We start from the raw sequence: 22,767 nt of genomic DNA, 5'->3' as shown, positions 1-22,767 counted from the left end.
CCCCGAACCCTCCAGCAAGCTGAGGGACATTTCAGTCAAGTGGAGCCCAAAGCTCTGAGAGGCTCATGGGAACCTGGGGTCAGCAGGGGGCGCCCATGAGAGAAGGTGGACCGTGGCCCTGACCACGAGGAGGTTGCGGCTGCCCAGCACAAGGCCATGGTCACGACCCGACGGAGCCCGATTTCTGGTGTGGCACTCACGTTGTTGATCATGAGGTGCATGATGGTCTTTGGCATGAGGTCGCGGATGGACTTGTTGATGATGGCCACGTACGAGTCCACCAGGTTGCGGATGGTCTCTACCTGCCGCTCCAGCTGCGGGTCCATGGAGAAGGTGTTCTCCTGGGCCCCGTCCTCGTTTTCTGCCTGCAAACAGGAGGGAGGGGCGGTGGTGAGGGGTGACTGCGGCCCGAGGCAGTCTGGGAGCTTCCTGCCTGTCCCACTGACATCCCACCCTTTTTGAGGCTGGCCCCTGGCAGCCCTGTTGGCACCATGTGGCCCTGCCTGCCCCTGGCCAGAGCTGCCCAGACCTGGGGCGACCTTGGCATAAGCCGGGTTGGATCCTGTCACCCGGGGACTGGAACAACATGTTAGTTTGTTGGGGGCCGAGGGCGGCCGTGTTCACTCTACGTCAAGGATGGGAGGAGAAAAGAGACAGCAAAGCAGATGGAATCCCGGTCCCTGTATGTGCCTGTCCTTGGCTTGAGCTGGAGAACTTTCTGGGCCCTCAAGACAAACTGTCCCCCTTTTTGCTTTTTACACTCGAGTGGCTGTTGGCTAAGTGCCTTCAGAGAGTCCTGGCAAATATGGCCCGGACGTGACCCACCACGTGGGCCAGCGCACCTTCCCCTCCCAGGCAGGGTCTGCTCAGCCCTAGGAGTGCCAGCCGGGCAGGGTGGTTCCTCACCTGGTCCTTCTCGGGGTAGACCCCGGCTCGGAGGAAGGAGGCCTTCCAGCTGTCCACGTCCTCTTGGGAGTCACAGGCCAGCTCGATCTGCCGCAGGTCCTTGTAGACATTCCTGCGGTGGGAGGGAGGGGCGCACACTTGACCCTGCCCGTGGACCGGGCTGACCGCCAGCAGATCAGGGACTCAATTTCGACCCACGCACTCATAACCAGAGGTGTCACAGTGTCCTGACACCTTCACCGGGCTGTGCACAGGAGTTGCCGTGAGTTACGCCTACAGCACACGGCACAGGGCCGAGCACAGGGCCTGAGCTCAGAGAAAGTCGGCGTGCAGTGGAATCTGTGCCCTAAGGTGACTCCTGTCCTTTCCCGGGAACTGCCCATTCTGTCCTTCCTGAGGGAAGGCGGGCCAACGAGCCCCCCGAGATGGGCATGTGTCCCACGACATCCACCCCTGGCTGGGGGGCTCCGATCCAGGCATTTTCAGAGAGGCCTAGAGCGGTGTGTCCACTACAACTTTCTGCGATGGTGGAAACAGTCTCTACCTGTGTTGTCTGATACGGCAGCCCCAAGCCACAGGTGGCTTCTGAGCACTAGGAACGGGGCCAGGGAGATGGAGGAGGTGAATTTTAAATTTTATTTCATTTCAATTAATTTACGTTAAATAGCCTGTACCTCCCAGCTGCCTCCCCGATGCCCTTTCACCCTTGGCATGGCCCCATGTGAGTTCCTGACTGTCCCCAGGTCTACCCTGCCTGTGCCTTCCCCAGCTCAGCCAATGGCAGCAGATCAGTCCCTGCAGGAGCTCAGACCCCAATCCTCAGGGTGGGTGCCAGCACCTTCTTTATCACATCCGCGTCCGCCAGAGGATTGGATCAGCTCTGTCAGATGCTGCCTAGAACCTGCCGTCTCCTCCCCTGTATCCTTGGCGCCACTGGGGTCTCGTTCCATCACCGCCCGCCTGGACCAGGAAGTCGCCTCTGCCCTGGTCCCCCACCTCCCGCCTTCGTCTATTCCCTGCATGGCCACCAGAGGGCGCCTGTGAGCACGTTAGCAAGTCCCCGGCCCTCCCTCTGTTCAGAATCCTCCATGGATCCCACCTCCCTCAGACCTTCCCTCAGTCCCCATCTCTGCCCACAGAGGTCGTCTCTGCCCCAGCATCGGGAGCACCTGTTGCACTTCTCTGCTTCTCACCCAACTCTTTTTCTAGAACGTGAGATCCCAGATCAGGGACCGAGAGCAAGGACTCAACGAACACTGTCGAATGTCTGTGGACGAGGCCACTGGTCTCCATCCCGAGCCCTCCCCGGACCCTGCGCGCCCCTCACCTCTGCTCCGTGTTGAAGATGGCGAAGACGTGCTTATTGGACATGAAGCCCTTCTCCACGTCGCGGATCTTGAGGTTGTCCAGAGGCAGCATGTACTTCTTCTCCTTCTCCTGAGGGTGGAAGGGGAAGGGGTCACCCTGGGTGGTCTATGTGACAACTCAGGATGTCCCAGGCCAGAGCCTGCAGCAAGGGCTGCAGCCAGGACCTGGTGCTCCCTGTGCTGGTCGCTGCCGCAGATTAACTCACCTGCCACCGCCCTCCCTCCATTCGCCCAGCCGTGGCCACGCCAGCCTCCTGGCCCCTCCCTGAGCATCCCAGCTGGGCTCCTACCCCAGGGTCTTTGCACGTGCGGGGCCTCTGCTCCCCCTATGCCCGCAGGGCTCCCTCGCCCTGCCACCATCCTGCATTCTCTTCCCCACGGGTGTTTCCTTGCAAAACACACCATGTGTCTTGCTCTTATGGACCTAGGTGACTGCCTGCCACTGGATGGACGCAGCAGTTCCTCGAGGGTAGAGACTCCATCTGTTTGGCTGACCTCTGACACTCACGGGGGATGCTCGAATCAGTCAGCTTTGACTGTGCCCAGAACACAACCATTCCTCCCCTCCAGATGGGGTGCATGGAACCGTCAACGGGGCTTATGTCTTCCCAACGAGCCTACGACTGAGTTACCACCACCAGCCCATTTTACAGAGAGGGAGACTGAGGGACGGAGAGGGGCAGGGCTGGGATTTACAGCCTGGCTGCTTCAGATGATTCCAGAGCTGGAAGAGCGACGCCTGAGCCCAAAGCTACAGAAGTGTCACTTGCTTCCTAAAGGTGGCCTCGTTCAGCAAGCGCTGACGAAGGGCCAGGCATGGCCATCCCCATCGCTGCCAGGGAGGCAGCTCAGAGAAGATGCCCCCCTTGGCCAGGGCCACAGGCAGGGAGTCACGGACCTTGGGGTGGCACCGGTGCCCTGCACTCACCCACCCACATTGGCTAAGCAGCTGCTGTGGCCCCCACATGGAGCTGGGCCCTTCAGGGACATCATTTCTGGTCCCCATAATCCTCTCCTGGTGGGGGTGCTGGGGACGGGGGGGTGGCCAGGGTCTCTACATCTGGAAGCGCAGGGTCAGGGCCCGACTCCCACACGCACGTCATCCACAGCAGCGGCTCCCAGTGACCTATGCCAAGAGCTGCTGGCCATCGGCTCACAGAATCTTCCCCCTCCAAGCTGCTTATGGGGACACCGCACTCAGAGAGGGAAGCTGGCTGCCCAGGGCCACACAGCATGACCTCAGAAGCCAGGTTCTCTGCACCGCACCCAGGAGGCCTTCTGTACCACCTGGGTGCACCTCTAGGGAATTCTTACATGTCCCGTTGCTGGGACATGGCCCCGTGGGAGGGTCCCAGAACGAAGCCTAAGATTGCGCTGCCTCCGAATGCAAGAGCAGCCCCAGGGACGGAGAGGGAGCCAGGGGCTCGGCTGAGAAGGACTCGAGCTTCAGGACTTGGCAGGGAAGGCGGGCGGCAGGCTTGGCACATGTGGCGTTAGGAGCTCAGCATGGCTGTGGACGATGCCAGCTCTGCCCCTGCCCAGCCACGTGCCCTTGAGCTGTCACTTCCCCATCTGTGGCTCCGTGAGGACAGTGAGCTGTGGACTAGGCCACGTGAGAAGCGCCGAGCGTGGTGCTCACCGCAGAGACGGGGCTCGCAGGGCCCGGGGGTTTCTTCTGTTGCCCTTTCAGGTGGCTCTGAGGTCAGCCTACGAGGTTCTGGGCCCCGAGGAAGCAGGGCAGCTGGGGGCCGCGGAGGGAGGACGCCCTGCCCCCATTCCCAGCGCAGCAAGGACAGGCTGTGCTCATCGTCCCCAGCCTGGGTCCCGCCTTCTCCCAGGGAAGAGTTCTGGGGGCTTCAGAAGAGGCCGGGGGCGGGGGGAGGGGAGCTGGGTGGAAAAGCCTGGAAGTCTGCGCGCGGGCCTCTGCTGCCCTGAGCCTATCGTGTCATGAGGCCGGAATCTTCCAGCCAGCCAGCCAGGCCAAGTAACTGAGTCACGGTCCGTCCCGGCTCTCAGCGAGACGCCACATCTGGAAGTGTTTAGAGTGTGATTCCGCCCAGAACGCAGTGGCGGCCTTGCTGGTGTGGCCGGCACGCACAGGCGCAGATGCACAGAACACACACACACACACACACACACACACACACACACACACACACACAGAGGCATGCGTGCGCCCTTCCTCCCTGCCCCGACCCCAAAAGAGCCAGATCTCCTCCTGCGCACTGAAGCCACAGACCCAAACCTTCCCTCCTGCCCCCTCCCCCTCCCCCCTCTTTAGGATTTCCTGAAAACCCAGAACTTTCTCCAGATGCAAGCAGGCCCCAGCCTTGCCACGTCAGAAGAGTCGGAGCGGACTGCCTCGGGAGGAGGGGTGGCTTCCTCGCCTGCTCGGAGGCACAGCGGCCACCCGGGGGGCCCAGGGACAGACAGCCGGCCCCGCCAGCCCAGTGTTCAGACTACCTGTTCAGGAGGTGCCGAATGCGTACAGTAGTCTGCACATTGGTTAGGCTGGGCTCGGGCGAGCGGCGCGACAGGACGGCCCCCCTCCTGGACCCCCCAACTTTCTGCCACCCCCAGAGCGAGGCAGACCCGGAGGTGAGTGTCATCTTTCAGCACCTGCTTCCCACTGGGATGGAGACTTGAACAGAAGATTCTGGACTAAAGAGGGCCCGGGTGGGAGGGGAGGCTCCAAAAAACGGCAGAGGGATCCCTGAGGCCAGCCGAGGGGCTGGGGGCTCCGGGGGAATCGTTCCTTTACTCCTACCCCACGACTGTAAACGCCTCCTGTTTATTTTATAAATAAAGACAGACTGATGTCCTGCCTCTTGCCGAGGTGTCTCTTAAGAAGGTGGCCCGTCCCTTGGGAGTGGCGGCCACACGGAGATGCCAAGGGTCCCTGCTGGGATCCCAATTCGGCAGTGGGGGTTTGGATCTCACACCCGTCGCCCGGATCTGAGCCGGCTTTGTCTCTGGGGCGCATGCAGGGCCCCCTTCGCGGCCCGCCGGATCCCATTACGCTGCGCCCAGCGCTCCTGCCCCCAGCCTGGGGCCCCGGCGTGGGCTGGGGTGCCGGGGGCTCCTGCTTTCAGACCCCATGTGAGGGAAACACCAAGGGCTGCCCTTGAGTTGAAGAAGAGGCGCTCTGAAAACCAGACTTGCCATGCCAGCTGCCGGGCAGTGGCTTGGGCCCTGAAGTCCCTCTATGGCTCCCACCCGGGGGACCCCAGAAGGCCCCCCATCCCCCGAGCCGAAAGGCAGGGAACCAGCCCTCGGCGTGCCTGACAGCAGACACTTCACGGCGCAGACCGCGTTTCAGGTGGCGAGGCGGGAAGAGGGGAGAAAGGGAGAAAGGGCCACTTGTGCCACCACCCCACCCAGGCCATTTTGAGACGTGAGCCATTAGACCCGGATGCGTGGGTGCCTTTAGGTGCCTGTGGTGGGGAGGAGGCTGCAGACCACGCCTGGTCCCGCCATCCCTCTACACTGCACCCCTGTGAGGCTGAGGTTTGCTGGATCTGGGGTTCTAGAGGGTTCCATAAGCACCCCAGAGATGCCTGTCTAGCAGCTCTGCAGATCCTACCACCCTGGGTTTAAGAAACAGCCCCCACCTCCGGGGGTTCAGGGCTCTCGAGGCTGTAGGAACTTTCCAGGACTGAGTTTCTGGCCGTGTGTGGAGGGAGGTGGTCACATCCCCCCATCCCCCACACGCCCTCCCTGGGAGGGGCCACGTCAGGCCTGGGCTGTGGGGAGGGGTCCGGACTCGGGGCTGCGGCGTCCCTCAGGTCGGGAAGCGAGTGCCCGCAGACACTCACAGGCCAGGCGCCCACCCCATGGGGGACCCTCCCCTACTCAGTAAGAGGGGGGACAAGCCACTGCTAAGAGCCTCAGTCTTCTTACCTGGCAAACGGGGGTGACGACAGTGCCATCCCCAGGGTGGTGTGAGGATTTGCTGAGGAGGGGGAGGAGGGTGCCCTCCACGTGCAGCCTCGGCGGGCTCCCACCCAGCCAGCCTGGCACAGGGCAGGGGCTTCACAAACACGAGGACCGTCCTCCCCCTGCAACCTCCTGGGGCCTACCAGGGCTGCACCCTAAGCCCAGGTGAAGCACACACGGTCGGGCTGGGTGGGCTGCCAGCGAGCCCCCAGCAGGGGGCACTCGCACAGAGCGTCCCCCAAAAGCCCAAGAGGAGAGTGGGTGGGGCGGAACCAGGGGCAACCAGAGAAGCCTGGCCACTCCACTGAGGTCACCTGGGCTGTGGTTGGTGGCTGTGCCACCCCAGGGACAGTTTGGACTAGCCAGCCAGCCAGCCCTGTACCCAGTGCAGCAGTGAAGGGTCAACCTGCATGTGCTCAAGGTCACGCACAACCCTGGAACCCACAGTGGGGTCGGGGCGGGGTGGGGTTAGTTCCCTCCTGCAGAGCACGGCTGGGGGCACTAAACGGAGGGGACCACCAGGACAAACAGCCGAACACAAGCCGTGAGCCAGGCAGAGCGCTGGGCAGGGCACCAGGACTCCCCCCAGCTGGCTCCCGCAGGGCAGAGGGGACAGGCCACAGTCCTGACTTTATAGGTGGGGAGAGGACAAGACACAAAGCGGTGAGGCCACCTGCCCAAGGTCCTGCTGACGTCCCAGACGTCGAGCCCCAGCTGTTGTGCTCAGAAAGCACCAAGTGCGAGAACTGAGAGCTGGGCTCACATCCCAGGCTCCTTCCTTTCCCTGGGCCACTAGAGGCCATCGCGCAGTGACGGGCATGGGGCAGCCATCTTGGACCACAGTGGGAGCCCTGCGTTAAGGTGGCAACAGGGGAGGCAGGACCGGATCCCAGACAGACTCATGGCACAGGCCACCAAGCTCACCAAGACACGAGCAAGAAACAGACTTCCATCCTTGTAAGTCCCTTTGCTTTGGGTCTCTGGGACAGACCCAACTCGACAGCCTCAAGGCCTCTAAACTTCACTGTGGCCAAGCACCAGAGTGGGCAGGGACCATTCTACCCCATTTCACAGACAGGGAAACTGAGGCCCTGGTGGGTCCCATAGGCGATGGAAGCCATGCACCCCCGGGATGGAAGCCCCTAACCCACGGCTGTGCCCCCTCTTGTGAAAGTGAGGCTCTCAGTGTGCCCTGGACGCTGCGGCCTGTTTCCAGCCTGCTGGCAGGTCCTTCACCTGCCACCCCCCTTCCCTCCTCCGGGAGCCCACCTGCCCTGACGCCTGACCCCGCAGGGGCTGAGGCACAACGTGTACCATGGCTGGTCCACCAGGGCACCCTCCAGCCCGGGTCACGGTCCCAGTGGTGAGGTCTGGGGCGTGCCGGTACAGCGATGGAGTCAATGAATGGGTGCCACCCGGAAGGAGCGTCCGATCTCCCCGCCCTCGCCGGCCACTCACCTCCTCGTCCTTGTACCAGGACAGTGACTCGGCCGTCAGCACGAACCAGTACTCCTTGGAGCCGCCCTTCATCAGGCTGATGTTGTTGATGGTCAACCAGCCCCTGCGGATCACCTGGGGGGGAGCGTGTGGCTCAGCAGGGAACAGCGCCCCGCCGCCCCGGCCCACTCCCCAGCACAGCGGACAGCGCCCTTGCCCACACAGCAAGACGGAAAGCCGGACCCGGCAGACACCTTCAGCCCGAAGCCAGGAAAGCCAGTGCCGCCCTTCCCCAAGCACTTCCACCGAACAGACACCATCTCCCTGGGCCCGGGGCTCACGGAGAACCAGGTCGCCCTGACAACGCCTCTGCGCTCGGAGCTAGGTTAGCACGGGAGGCAAACGACGCCTGGTGGAATGGGGTCCAGAGGAGGTGGCTCCTGCTTGTGTCTGGGGCTGTGGCACGTGGAACGTGACACCTGAAGGCGGCCGTCGCAGGGCTGGAGGAAGCGCCCATGCCGTGGAGGGTGCTCCTTGCTGTCTGCTCGGGGGTCTGGCAGAACCTCACCGTGCACAGCCTGGACCGCTGCGCTCGCTGTGGGCTCACACGCACTCAGCCCACCAGTTGTGGGGACAACTCCACCCAAGGGACGGGGGACAGAAGTTTGAGCCCAGGGGACCTCCTAAGGAACCCCACAGGGACTGTCAGGGGTGGAGATCAAGCCCCGTGCTGGTGTCAAGCCTGGTGGCCGCACTGCTCCCTGACTGATACCTCAGGGCTCTGGGCTGGGAGACCCCATGGATGGGGCTCGTGTGGCCACAGCTGTCATCTGAGTGGGGGGCAGAAGCCAGGCATATGCAGGGGACTCGCTCTGGACTGCGGACCCTGGGGCAGCGGGAAGCACATGGAGACACAAGCAGGGCGCGGCAGTGACAGGCTGCGCCAGGCTGCACGGGGTGGGCCGACCATGGCTGGGGACAGCTAGAACGGCTGGCAGAGCAGGAGCACCAGAGATGGGGTCCCCAGGATCAGTCTGGGGCCTGTCCTAGTACGTAGCCTTCTCAAGGGGCTTCACCTTGCCTGCCCTGACCTGTCCCCTGCCCCTCTGCATGGCTGCATGCGGGCTCCGATGAAGACACAGGTGGTTAGAGAGTCCCCTACACCATACAGAAGTCCCTGCTCAGGCTGGGGACAGCATGAGATGCCACCTGGTGCCCCCTGTCAAGGCCAAGGGCAGACTTTCCCTCCCTGGGATGATGGGACAGCTCTTGGACTCTGGCAGCTATCTGGGGCAGGCTGTGACCTCTGGGACCTCCACCCACGGGCTGCCTGGCAGGTGAGGGGTAGGGGCCAGCAGCCCCAACAAGGTCACGGCATCCTCCCTGGCAACAGAGTAACCGGCTCTTTCCCGTTTGCCCGGGGTGCCCCCGTATTAGCACTGAAGGCTCAGTGTTCTGGGAATGCCTTCATCCACCCAGGGTGGTAGGGTCAGGGGGTCCCCTGGCCTGGTCTCAGCCCAGGGCCGGGCACAGAGTGAATGCTTAGCAGACCTTGGTTCAGTCACTGAATGACAAGCAGGGGAGGGAGAGCAGGGGACAGGCTGTCAGGGCTCCCCAGAGGACAAATTGCCACATGGGAACCCCCACCCCCACTCCTGGGCCCAGCATGGTTCCCCAAGGTGACAGATGTGCCCAATGCCGCTTCCATGGCCTGGCGTGTTTTCCTCCACCCAAGGTTTGTAGATGCCAGAGCTGGCGGACGGGCCCTGGCTGTGCTTTGGGGTGCATGGCCATGGGAGGGTGTGGCCTAGGGCCCCGCTAGGGATGCTACAGGGAGCACGAGCTATTGCTCAGGACTGCCCAAAGCCCCTGAGATGCCCTTCCCCAGAAGGGTTCAGAGACGAATCCCCACCCACCCCTTGGGGAGCAGCAAGCTATGGGCGGCAGACACAGGCACTACCGAGTCCAGAGAAGAGGGAGGGGCCAGGCCTCCCCATGAGAAAGCCAGATGTGTGCCCAAGGGACACATCCCAAGGGGACTGGGCTTGGAAAGAAGCGGGGTGGGAGAGACAGGAGGGACAGGCAGGGTCCCGCGGGCCGGAGTGCACAGTGATGGGCATGCAGGCGCACGGGGGCGGCTCGGCAGCAGGCAGGGGGTGGCAAACCAGGGACCACAGGCAAGCCGGGCCAGCTCCTCCCAGGCTGAGGGTCCTGGCCTGAGTCACCCACACCCAGAGGTCACAGCCGGGCTTACGGCAGGGCAGGGCTGTGTGGCTGGGGCTGTGGCATTTGGGAGGAGAATGACTAAACCTCTCGGGTGAGAGGTGAGCAGGTGCCGGCCTGGCCTGTTCGGGGGAGGACACTGTACAAGTTCAAATGTGACTGGGGAGGGACAAGTGGGGAAAGCAGGATCCACGGGCTCAAGGCCCACTGAGCGGTTCAGCCACCACGGCCACCTGTCCAGGCTGTTGCTTTGGCCCTGTTTGCATCTTCCAGGACCTGGGAGCAGCGAGCTCTGGCGCAGGATCAGCCTGGCTACTGGAAAGATCCTAGGGTCACCAGAAGATCCCTGTCAGCACAGCCCGCCCAATGCCTCGGTGGCTGGCAACGGGGGGACATCCCGGAGCAGGGGGCCTCGGTCAGGGCTGGAGGCCCAGACTGTGCTCTCTGAGGGCGAGAGCTGGAGCAAAGGCCGGCTGCCTAGACGTGAGCACCTTGAAATGGGCTCAGGCTCGGAGGTGAGCGGTCTCTGCACAAGTGTTACCTACAGCAGGGTTGGCAAATACGATGGATTGATCATGGCGGGCCACGCCAATCGATTGGCAGGAGGTGCCTGCAGCACTGTGCTGAGAATTCTGGATGAGGTGGGAATGGGTGCTAGGATCAATTAGTGATGTCTGTCATAGGCAAAGGATGAGAGAAGGGAGCAAATGGAACAGGACATTCTCACCAAGGATCATATCACATCTGCCATGAAGGCAGGAGGACAGTGGCAGCATCTAGGAAGGAGGCCCCCCGATCGATTAGTCATGCCTGCCATGGGTACAGGAGGGCGTTTGCAATAGGGGTACTAAACCTATAATCAGATAGTTACACCTGTCACGGAACAGAAGTGAGGGCATGCTTACTGGGAAAGAATGCCAGGATTGATTAGCAATGTCTGCCATGGGCACAGTACAGAGGCGAGGTACAAGAAGAAGGAGTGCTGGATCTATTAGTCATGTCTGTTATGGGCACAGGAGGGGAAGATGTCTGGGTGTGCATGGGAGACAGAAGGAGCGGCAGCGACAAGAACAAATTCCAGGAGGGTTTGAGCAAAATCTTCTGAGGCCAGGGAGGTGAGGGGAGGCAGGGGCAGTGTGTCAACCCAGTATTTGCCATCCCTGATGTATAGGAAATCTGGCGAACCTGCCAGGAATCAGCTCCAGGGGTGGGCCTCCGACAAGGGTGGCGGTCAGGTTAGTGCCTGTGTGAGTCAACTTATGCCCAGGGCAACGCGAACGAAGTCCAGGGTCAGCTGTGGCATGGGGTTTCCAGGTTAGCTCAATTTTTAGTATTTTTGTTGTTTTTATTGTTTTTTGCAGGAGGCGGGGAGGGCGTGTTACAGGGTGGGCGGGTCTCCATCACTACTAAGTTCTCTAGCGTTTGCTACCACACTAAGCAGGTACTTACCAAGATCTCCCCCTTTGAAAACACAAAGTTAGGATTGTGGGTAAATCAAGGAAGAGCAGGCAGAGGAAAAGAGACGAGAGGGACGTGAAGGGGACAAAGAAAAAGCGGGAACAGCACAAAAAAGGGGGAAGAGAACAGCAGAGGGAAAAAACAGCAAAAGAAAAAAAATTACATGCTATTAATCAAATTCATGGTGTTAATAATATTTAATTATCATTTCCCAAAACAAAAAAGCAACAACATATGTATTACCTACGGCAAGCGCAAAAAAAATTCATGCAGTGGTTATGTTCGTCCTTCCAACGGGCTCTATAATCGTGCGAGGGAAACAGCAGGGGCCCCATCCCCACCCAATGTGGAGAAGTGGGGAGGGTGGCGGAAATTTTGCAAAGATAATGGGTTTTCTTATCAAAGAAAGGAAAAAAGACACCAAATGCTGGCAATTTATAAAGCCATTCATATTTCACATGGCACCAAGCTGGGGCAAAATGTCAAGGTAGAAAACCCCTCATGTGGCTCAGGTTTCTCCAGGTGTGGAGCCCCCTGAGCTGCTGGTGACAATGCAGCCTCCCACCGGTTCCTGCCTGCGGGCTCCCAATCCCTGGGACCGAGCTGGGAAGGCCCGATTAGGTCAGAGACCTCTGTTCCTGGCCTTGGATGTCAGACAGGAACTTCTGGGTGGGTGAAATTTGCCCCCTAGACCCTGCCAGAGTGTCAGGTCTTAGATTGTTTTCCAGGAACATCAACCCCTAAGTGGACAACAGAGGCCGAGAGAGTGGGTGGCCCTGTGCTAAGGGCTTCTGGGCAGGGCATTCCATGCGCCAGATGCCATTGCTGGGGCTCGATCGCCCCTTAGTGTCCTCCCACCCCCCAGGGTGGAGTGACGGGCTGCAGAGGGGGTGGCTACCTGATTGGGGATGGCCCTCTTCTTGTTCAGCTGCGTGCTCCTCTGCTGTGCACTGAAACCAAAGCACAGAGAGGGTTCGTGTGGACGAGATGCCAGGAGGAATGAGGAACAAGGCCCTGATCTCAGACCACCTCGGAAAGTGCCAGTTATTTCCAGAAGTCAATACATTCTGGAGCTTCTAAGAGGGAGCATGAGAAGCTGGAGTCCCAGGTGGCTGGGAGGTAGCCGTGGTGCCTCCAGGGTCACCTGAGCAGCAGGCTGGTTGGGGGTCACTAACTTTTCCCAACTCTGATCCCAACACCTGGTTGTAAGTGGCTCGAACCACAGGACAGTCTAGCCTGGGAGATCTGACCAGGTGACAGCTGTTCACCATGAAATGCCACTCATCTTGCATAATTCCAGACTAAAATTCAGAGGACATTCAAGGTCAACTGGGCGTGTTTTCTGCAAGCTTCCTTATTTGTCTATAGTCCCAGATCTCTTTTCTTCTTTCTCCACCCTATTTCCTGGCTAGTCCATGCTGCATTTTATAAGTGGGCACCTGCCCCATCCCTTGTTGGTTCTCTTATATATTCTACTCCCACAACCCTATCACCATCTGCAAACAATTTATATCTCCTGTTACTCATCCATCGTATTTTCTTTTCTTATCTTATTGCTTTAGCTGAAACTTTCAGAACGATATGAAAAAGCAAATCGGCCTGGTCACATTCCTTTCCTGACTGCTTCTGGGGTTTGGCTTTAGAGTTCAAGTTGGCTCTTGGATAAGGCAGAAAGTAGGCTTCTCTTTCAAGTTCAGTGAAGTCTGAAAAACTAAGAATGGAGGTCAAATTTTATCCAATGATTATTCTAACATTCAGTAAGTTTACTACTGGGCTTTTGCTCTGGGCCCTGTTTTTAGTGTTTAGAGGGCAATGAGAAGCCCACAACTTCTAAGTACAGGAAGGTCTTTGGTCAATGGCATCTGAAGGAGGTGTAACCAAGTTAAGCCAACCTTTGCAGCCATGGCAGAGTGACACTGAGGTCTGTGCTGTGCTATTTCCTAAGGGCTTCCTGGCTCCCACCCTCATCCCAGCTCCCTCAAACAGCAGACCACAAGGTGACCCCTCTCCCTTGCCTGGAATTTCCCACGTACCTTGAAAAATAATCCAATATCCTCCCCTTAGCCTGTGGGGCCCTCCTGGTGACAAGGTCCGGCCGCCTGTCCTCTCACCTCCACCTTGCCTTGGTCTACCTATGCTGTTTTGTCTTGCAGTGTAACTTCCCTGTTCCCAATTCTCTGGGGTCCCCTGCCTGTCACCTGGTTGTCACGACTTCCTTAGAGAGGTCTCTCCAAGCCACATCTGGGTCCCCTCTTCTACTCCCTTTTCCTTTTTTTTTTGAGGCAGGGTCTCAGTTTATCACCTAGGCTAGAATGCAGTGGTGTCATCATAGTTCACTGCAGCCTGGAACTCCTGGGCCCAAGCCATCCTCCTGCCCTGGCCTCCCAAGTAGCTGGGACTACGGGTGTACACGACCACGCCCAGCTAATTTTTTGTAGAAAAGGGGTCTCGCTATGTTGCCCAGGCTGATCTTGAATTTCTGGCCTCAAATAATCATCCCACTTCGGCCTCTCCAGGTGCTGGGACTACAGGTGTGAGTCACCATGCCCAACCCCAACTCCATTTTCCTACTCTCATTGTGCTTGTGACATTTGCAGGCTCTGAAAGGGCCAGAGCTACAGCTGGCTTGTCCCCTGTCCTAGTCTAATGGCCCAGCACTAGCCCTGGGAGCACCCTGTAGCTCCTCAGCGGGCCCCTGGGACGTCCCACCCAGGGCTGGGGCCACCCAACCAGGGCGTCCCCATTCACACACCAAGGGAAAGGCACACAGCAGGCAATACCCACCCGGTGACCAGCTGCTCAGTATAGTAACAGCTGGGGGAGGTGGGAAGGCCCAGGAATCCAGAGGAAAGAGTGGAGTGGTCAAAGGAAAAACAGGAGAGAGTGTGAGAAGGAACTGCGGATGAAGTGTGAGAAGCAGAGACATCGAGGTGAGGAAAAGACGACAGCAGCGTAACCAAAGAGGCGGGACCAGCGGCTTCGGCCCTCGCACACCTGGAGGCCAGAGGAGCAGGGGCGGGAGGGGCTGCCTCCCCAGGGCGGGGTGCGGCCCACGTCCAGGGCTCCCAGGCCACCTCCTGCAAGGACAGCTCAGCGAGGGCCCTCGGCTCCTCTGGGTTCAGAGAGGAGGTCCTGACGACACCCATATTCCCTTCCTTCCTTCTTCCACTCACCTCCCTTGTGTGCAGCACAGAACAGATCCTCAATCGACTCAGTCAGGCGCATCGATAAATGTCCCACCCAGGTGACTACATAGCCCAAGACGTGGCTCTAGAGGCCATCCTCAAGGAGGCCTGCCTGGGCCATCAAGGCCAGGCCAGAAGGCCACCCTCGGGGCTCCCATGGGCCCTGCACAGCCACCACCAGCACCAAGCACACTGTGTCGTAACTGCCTGGGTGCTGGTCTGTCCCTTGTCCCCGGGGCCTTCATCTGAGGGTGGGGGCCTGGGTCTAGGCTTACTCACTGCTCTGTCACAGGGCCTGGCAGGACAAGGCACCCCGCGGCACCTGCTCAACTACAAAGAAGGTGGCTAGCGAGGGGCTGTTATGCTACCAGCCTCAGGCTGGGAGACTTTCATGGGCCATGAGAACAATCTAAGTGACACCTAAGCTCACCGAGGGGGTCCAGGGGCTGAGGGGCGACACCTGAGACAGCCAGCATTTATATCTATACCCTGCCGAAAGCAGAGATCCATGCCCTGGCCCCTCATCTGGGTGCCATGGAAGGTTCTGGTGTTAAATCTACATTGTACGCCTAGAAAACCGAAAGACCCTAAGCGGCACTTCCCAAAGAGCAGCCTCCGGAACCTTGAGCCTGTGAGATGCCGTCTATTAAAGGGCGGAGACTGGGAAAAGGACACATTGGTCTATGAAGGCTGTGACAAGTCCCGCAAGAAGGGGGGGAAGCACTACAGCTGGCTGGCCTGGCCCTTTCTCCAGGCATGTGACCACAGGACTGCCCTCTGTTCCTTCCGCTGACCACTGGGAGGGCTAATGGAAGGCTGTTGGTTGGGGACCACTGGGACAGGAGCCCCTGTTAGCCCAGGAAAGCTTCCAGGTGTTGTCGAGCCGCTCTACCTTCACCCCACGACCCCTGACAGAGACCCTCTAAGGGAATCCCAACGGCACCGCCTCCCTGGCTCTGAATGGCTGCCGACCCGCCAGCCACTGTCCCCGAAAGTACATACTTGGCGAATCCAATGAAGTCCTCGTGGTTCGTGTTGATGTAGGACTGTTCAATGTCGATCAGAAGAAGAATCTGAGGGAAAGTGGGGGTTACCCTTGAGGACAGGGCCAAGCACAGTGGGAGGGGCAGGGCTGGGGCGTGTCCCGCACTGGCCAGCAGGGGGCGCCCGGGAACCGGACGGCTTCCCAGGCAGGAGAACAGGAGCCGCATCCAGGGCCAGCATCCCACCACACGCACCGCAGGGAGACCCACGGGGGAAAGCAGAGTGGATGCTTCCAGACGTCAGGGCCTCACAGGCAGGTCGGCCTGGGCCAACAGAGCAGCGCCACAGAGCCCAGCAAGGTGGACACGGGCGTGGCCTCTAAGGCTGACCACTTGGGGCTAGAGTTTCAGCTCGGTCACTAACTGGCCATGTGACTCTGGGCCTCATGGTACCGAGCCATGGGATGGGGTGACAGGATGCCCAACCACAAAGGGTTCAATAATTTCCAAGGCCCTCCCCACCTGGCATGCTGTAAGTCCTGCGTTAAAACTGTAAAGCTAATTTGGCCAAGTGAAAACATTAAAATAGAACGCAACGCACGCACGCACCCATGCATGTGTGTACACATATGTACACACACCTGTGCACGCACACGCACGAGCTGGAAAGGATTAATTCTCGGATAAGGCGCCTGCCAGGCCACTGCTGTACTTGCCGAGACCCTCCCGATCCTCCGTGTCCTATTTTGCCCAGGATAGGGCTGCTCTATGGGAACCGCAGGCCCAGACAACTGTTTGGCCTGGTTCCCGTTGAGAACAGGCCAGGCCGCCAGCTGGGGGGGGCTCGGGTGGCCCCCACTGGCCCTGGGCCAGTCCCTTCCCCTTGATGTGCCTCTGAGTCCTCAAACGTAAAACAGGGCAAAGCACTCGGACCTTGGGGGGTTGCCAGAGAACACCAGAATGCTCCATCCGTGAGAGCCACTGTTCGATAGTGCCTGAGTCTCGCCAACCCAGGACTCTTAGATCACAGCCGGCAGCGGCGACTGTCGGGTGTCAGGGGCTGCGGTGGACTTAGAAAGGGCAGCAGCATTCTTGTCAACAGTAACAACACAGTGAGTCGGACGCTCTCAAGCTTTTGATAGAGCTTCCCGGCTACAGCAGCTACGACAAAACAGGCACAAGTGGACCGGCTCTCCGAGGGGACAAATGACCAAATCAAAACTGGGGGACCCTGTGAAGGACCAGTGAGCCAGTTTCGTCCCCATCAATGGCGAGAGGAGAGGGAATGTCCTACACAAAGTGATGTAACAAGCACATACGACACACAGACTCCACTCGGGTCTGGTTTGAATGAACAGTTGCAAACAGGCCAGTAAGGACAACAGAGGGATGTGACTCAAAACAGGTGTTGGGCCGCATGAAGGCGAAATGGTGGCCGGGGGCGCAGCAGGGGACAGTCTGGGCGGGTGAGCCTCGTGCTGCAGAGGGGGACAGCTTCGTGGGGGTGCGTCCCATGCTACGTTTGTGTGTGCTTGCATGGCTTTGCAAGAAAATGATAAAACACAAAAAGGACCCCAAATGTCCTCTGGTAGGCAAGTGGGTAAACAAGCTGAGCTCCGTCCACTCCATGGACCACTACATGGCAATCGAAGCGACAGGACTGATGCGCTCGACAAGTGACATGGATGAATCCCAAACGCATTATGACACGTGATGGAAGCCAACAGTCAAAAGGCCACATACTGTACGAGTCCACTCAAAAAACTGTAGGGACAGGGAGGGGACCAGCAATGGCCAATGCCTGGGGGTTTGGGACAAAGAGGAAGGGACGGGAATTTTGGGGGGCGACAGAACCACTCTGGATCTTGACTGAGGTGAGGGTTACACGTTGCTGTTTGTCAACACGCATAGAACAGTACGCCCGAAATTTACCACATCTAAATCGTATCTGAAAATTAAGACAAAAAGCCAATACCTGGTCCTTGGTTCTCCCCTCCCGTTCCCGGATGTAAGTGGTGACGATTCGCTCCGTCTCCTCTCGCAACCGTGGGTAGGAGCTGAGCTGGGGGAACGAGCAGAGAGGCCGCGTTGGCTGGGTCCTCGTGGCACAGGACGCGACATGCGGCACACGAGTGGAGTACGTGGAGGGAGGGGAGGGAGACATGGGGGACCCACCGAGCCCCCACCCAGCTCCTGTCTCCCCACTGCAGCCAGGAGACAAGAGGATGGTGGGGGCGCCGTGGGTGGGAGAGAAACCAGGGCACCCACGCAAGAGCAGAGCTGCTTTTCGAGCCAGCAACTGGGAGGTGGGAGGTGGCAGAGAAAGCAGGTAGCTTGTGTTTGCCACCTGGGGGTTCCAGGCAGCCCCGCCCACCCAGCGCTGGGTGACAGCGGGAACACCGAAGGCCTCTGCCAAGCTGGTGAGTGCACAGCTCCTGTTCTAGGATGGTGGGGATGGCATCTGGGCCGTCAGCCTCGGAGGGACACCCCCTAGCGGAAAGCCACTCCTGATGGCTGCATCTTTGGCACCCCCTCCCTACCACCCCCGCTGCCTCCTGCCTTCCCCTACAGCAGTGACCCAACCAAACCACGTTCATGGCGGAGTCGTATTTGGCAACGTTGGAGGCCGGGTACCCCTGCGGACAGCCACAACCGCAACTCCCAGTGTCCCCTATGCTGATGCGGTGCTGAGACATTGCCAAGCCACGGCTGGTCCACAGAAGGGGGTTCCTGCCGAGGCAGAACTTTCCAGATGCTCGGGTTGAGACGAACGAATGAAAGTGGGCGGGAGGCGGGGACAGATGTGGAGATGATAAAAACGAAACCTGTTACCTTCTCGGCACACTTTTTAATGACCGTGGCCAGTTCTGAGACCACGAGGTCAACACACTTCAAACTTGGCTCTTTGAGTTTTACAATCTGTTTTTTCACAATGGCTTCAAAGGCCATGTCGGGGGTGAAGAGCCCCGTCCTGGGTCATGCGGAGGGCGGGACGAGGCAGAAAGACACCCAGAGACAGTGCAGGCCACACACACGGGACAGGAGACAGAGAGAAAGAAGAAACCAGTGTCAGCAGTCAGTCCATGCACGGAGGAACCTGCCCGCATTTGCCCCGGAAGCTGCTTCGGATCACAGAGGACTGGGGGCTGGGGGTGGTGGGATCAGGCCGGGGTTTCATTCTAGAAGTGCTAGGGGTCACTGTCATCTATGGACAGCCGAGGTGTGCGGAGGCCTTGGATTTGCATGTCCGTGACGACGGGCTCCGCGATGACAGCCTCCAACCCGGCGGGGTTTCTCGTCCCCCCTCCCTTTTCCAATCGAAGGAGCTTAAGCAGCAAATGTGGGCTTTTCCAGACTGAGAACAGAGGCTCAAGCAGAAATCCCCTGGCAACCCAGAGCGCTGGGACACGGGCTGTGCAAGCACAGGCTGCCCACCGGCAGCACTTCAGCTGCTTGGCCAAAGCATGCTGCCCTGGGAGACAGGCCCGGGAGCCCGGGGCGTCCTGCCGAGTGGAGAGGGGGCCGCTCGTCGACAGCACGCAGAGGCACCATGCCCGAGTGAATCTGAGGCGGACAGCACGGAGTGCAGGGAGCTGGCGGGGACACTCGGGAGCCCAGCTGGCTTTGTCGCGCTGGGCACCCAGGCACTCATTATGCTATTGGCATGGGGGCCTTTCCCAGCGCTGTGCAACAGAGACGTCGCTGGCTCTAGGGAAGCCCGAGGAGGCGGGCATTTGTCAACAAGGGGCGACGGCCAGGGAGATTCAGGGAGCTCGGCCTCCAGCAATGACACAGGGTCCCTCACTGCTTCCCAGAAGGCAGCAAAGCGACAGCCCAGTGGAGCCCCAGTTCCGTCAGGCACATGCTAGGCTTGGTATCAGGGTCCCAGCAAGACTTGCCCAGCAGTCTGGCCAGTTTTGGAGGCCTGGCGCCCCCCCGATCAGCCCGGGCTTCGATGCTCCCACCCCAGCCTCTGGCTAGAGGCCACGTTCATGGACACCGGGGCAATCTAGGGGGCAAACAGCACCAGTGGGGTCGATGCCGCACGGGGAGCCTGATACCAAACCCCCGTACCCCCGTTTCCGCAAGGCCAGGAGTCACCCTGCCGAGGGTGCAATACCTTACTGGTACACTGCCTAACTGTACTGATTAGCTCCTGGATAACCAGGTCGACACATTTCAGACAGGGCTCTTTCAGCTTCACGACCTGCTTTTTCACAATGGCCTCGAATGCCAAGTCCGGGGTGAAGAGCCCGGTCCTGAAACCGTCCACACCCGGGGGCGGGGGAGATAAGTCAGAGAGAAACAAAGCACGGTCAGCAATTTCCTAGGCACTGGCCGGGTCCCCAACAATGAATAAAGGTCACATCAAGTCTGGGGGTCAGATGCCTGAGTCCGCTGCGGGGGAGCCCCCAGTGTGACCCGAGGACCCCATGGTGAGGAGTCCAGACAACTGGAGCAACTCTACCTTTGTGAGGCTAGGGAGAGGACCAAGAGGCAAACAGGCGACCCATGACGGGGACAAATGCTGGGTGCCTGTGATCTTAACTCAGCTCCGCCCCCAGCCCCGCACCAGGCAAATCCACAATGAGCTTTCTTAGCTTACCATGGAAACTAAGGTTCTTGCCAAGACTAGGTGGGAACCCAACCGTATTTAACCAGGAGCCCTGGACAGCCCCATGACCAGTGACAGACCCACACAGGACTAAAATACAGTCACCATCAAGTGTCCTACGAGACACACAGGGAGGGGCTTACAGCTACTGAGAACCACCCAAAAACCCTCATAAGCCCTCGTGATTGGGGCCCCCAGAGGTTTGGGGGACCGACTGGCTGGAGGGTGGCACCACGGAGGGAAGGGAACATGGCAACTCTCCCCGTGGAACTTGCCTGACTCCGTGTATGTTCTTAATGGCGTAACTGATCTCTCGTCTTAAATCCTTCTCGTCGAATTCCATCTGAGAAGAGAAAAACAAAACCCCTGCAAGGAGGTACCTGAGGCACCCCCACAACAGGTGTGTATTTGGGGAATGTTATCTCCTATGAGCAGTTGTATTCACAAGGCAGGATATTTAACTGGTCAAAATTAAAAAAAAATTAAAACCCAGTTTCAGCAAGGATGCCGTGAAATGAACAATCTCACTGTGTTGGTGGGAACATGAGTTTACATAAACTTTCTTATGGGCCACATTTCAAGTACCTCAAAAAACACGCCTACACCGTCACCTAGTAGTTCAAATAAAATGCTCTTGAAATTTATCTTGGGGAATTAACGAAGATTTAGCTACATGACCACAACTATACATAACTGCCAAAAAAAAAAAAAAAAAGTGAATACAGGGTCAGGTGTGGTGGCTCACCCCTGTAATCCCAGAGCTTTGGGAGGCCAAGGTGAGAGGATCACTTGAGGCCAGGAGTTCAAGACTGTGGTAAGCTATGATTACACCACTGCATTCCAGCCTAGGCAAAAGAGTGAGACCCCCATCTCTTAAAAAAAAAAAAAAAGTGAATATAAGCTAAATGTCCAACAATGGGCAACTGGTTAAATGCACGATGTCACATCCATAAAATAGGATGCTGTCTTGCCATTAACAATCCACTGTGGACCAGGCGCGGTGGCTCACGCCTATAATGCTAGCTCTCTGGGAGGCTGAGGCGGGTGGATTGTTTGAGCTCAGGAGTTCGAAACCAGCCTGAGCAAGAACGAGACCCCGTCTCTACTAAAAATAGAAAGAAATTAATCGGACAACTAAAAATATATAGAAAAAAAAAATTAGCCAGGCATGGTGGCGCATGCCTGTAGTCCCAGCTACTCGGGAGGCTGAGGCAGGAGGATCGCTTGAGCCCAGGAGTTTGAGGTTGCTGTGAGCTAGGATGCTGCCACGGCACTCTAGCCTGGGCAAAAGAATGAGACTCTGTCTCAAAAAAAAAAAAAAACAAAAAACAATCCACTGTGTATATGACTGGTTTGGAAAGATAGTCACCTTATAAAAATAGCAGGGTACAAAGACACAAAAATTTTTAGTTTAAAGAATATACATGTACACACAAGTATGGCTGACAATACACAGTATGTCTGCGTATACAGACCCACTTGCACAGAACTAATTCTGAAGGAACACAAACTATGGTGTTAACAGGCCTTGTCTGTGGGTATTAGAGTTATTAGTGTTTTGCTCCTTTTATAGAAAGGAACTTTATTGGTTTTTTGTTTGTTTGTTTGTTTCGTTTTGTTTTTGAGACAGGGTCTCGCTCTGTCTCCCAGGCTGGAATGCAGTGGTGTGATCATAGCTCACAGTAATCTCACATTCCTGGACTCAAGTAATCCTTCCACCTCAGCCTTCCAAGTAGCTGGGACTCCAGGCATATGCCATCAAGCCCGGCCAATTTTTTATTTATGTTTTGCAGAGACAAGCTCTCACTATGTTGCCCAGGCTGGTCTCGAACTCCGGGCCTCAAGCGATCCTCCCGCCTCAGCCTCCCAAAGTGCTGGGATTACAGGTGTGAGTCACTGAGCCCAGCCAGAACTGTATAGTTTTTTATAAAAATGCTATGTGCTCACTATAAACAGTGTAAAACTTCAAGCAAATCACACACACACCCCTCCAAAAAAACGGATAAAGAAAGTCCCAAATCTCAGCAGCCCGAGTTGACATTTGCAAATATCCTTGCAGATCCGTCCACACAAAGGAACACCTCTACATACAGGTGTACAATTTCAAACATAAAGATGTCATATATACGTCATCTTCATGCTACACATGCTGGCTCTATGTGCTGTTTTGTTCTTCCTTCAACAACCTACTGGGGAGATTTTCCCATGTGAGTTTATCTACATCTTATATGTATTTTGCAAGGAATCAGTATCGGTTGTCAGGGGAGAAAACAGGAATTTTCATACTGTTCTGCCCAAAACTTCTAAGTTGCCTGCTCTGGGAAGAAAGCCCACTGGGAAACCTTCTCTAGGACGCATGCTGCCCACGGTAGGCTTGGGCCTAGAGGTAGGAGCTCGAGACATCATGGCCCCAGAGGAGGCCCAGCTCGAGGCCAGCGGGAGGATGCCTGAGCAGAGAGGGAAGGGTCCAGCCCTGGGAGTGATACCTTCACCAGCTCAAAGGGAAACCGCTCATGGAAGATTCGATTGATCCGGGCGCCCCCAGAGAGCTCCAGTGTGTCCACTTGGTCTCCCGAGCCCTCAATCCTCTTCTCAAAGTCCACCCCAAACTGCTGGACCATCCTACGAGGAAGAAAGAAAATCCGACATCAAAGCGG

General features: G+C 58.0%; 1 protein-coding gene across 8 annotated transcripts in view; it reads right to left on the bottom strand.

Annotated features, from left to right (window-relative positions):
- The window catches only part of DNM2 (dynamin 2), a 77,849-nt gene that overhangs the window by 4,914 nt on the left and 50,168 nt on the right, over positions 1 to 22,767 (bottom strand). For 3 of the 8 annotated variants that reach the window (XM_012641297.1, XM_012641290.1, XM_012641292.1), the window contains exons 8-18: positions 22,597 to 22,732; positions 20,386 to 20,453; positions 19,616 to 19,754; positions 17,471 to 17,557; positions 15,515 to 15,585; positions 12,226 to 12,277; positions 11,319 to 11,330; positions 7,668 to 7,781; positions 2,234 to 2,343; positions 907 to 1,018; positions 201 to 365 (exon numbers count right to left, since the gene is read on the bottom strand). In XM_012641297.1, the coding sequence (XP_012496751.1) occupies positions 201 to 365; positions 907 to 1,018; positions 2,234 to 2,343; positions 7,668 to 7,781; positions 11,319 to 11,330; positions 12,226 to 12,277; positions 15,515 to 15,585; positions 17,471 to 17,557; positions 19,616 to 19,754; positions 20,386 to 20,453; positions 22,597 to 22,732 (1,066 nt within the window). Of the gene's footprint in view, positions 1 to 200; positions 366 to 906; positions 1,019 to 2,233; positions 2,344 to 7,667; positions 7,782 to 11,318; positions 11,331 to 12,225; positions 12,278 to 15,514; positions 15,586 to 17,470; positions 17,558 to 18,327; positions 18,467 to 19,615; positions 19,755 to 20,385; positions 20,454 to 22,596; positions 22,733 to 22,767 lie in introns of all 8 variants that reach the window. The other 5 variants (XM_012641291.1, XM_012641293.1, XM_012641295.1 and 2 more) reach the window with 3 other exon arrangements.

The sequence above is a fragment of the Propithecus coquereli genome, unplaced genomic scaffold (genome assembly GCF_000956105.1).
Source record: "Propithecus coquereli isolate 6110/MARCELLA unplaced genomic scaffold, Pcoq_1.0 Scaffold164, whole genome shotgun sequence".
In the NCBI taxonomy this organism is placed as follows: domain Eukaryota; kingdom Metazoa; phylum Chordata; class Mammalia; order Primates; family Indriidae; genus Propithecus; species Propithecus coquereli.
The sequence above is the reverse complement of the archived record's forward strand: the minus strand, read 5'-3'. Positions and strand labels throughout refer to the sequence as shown.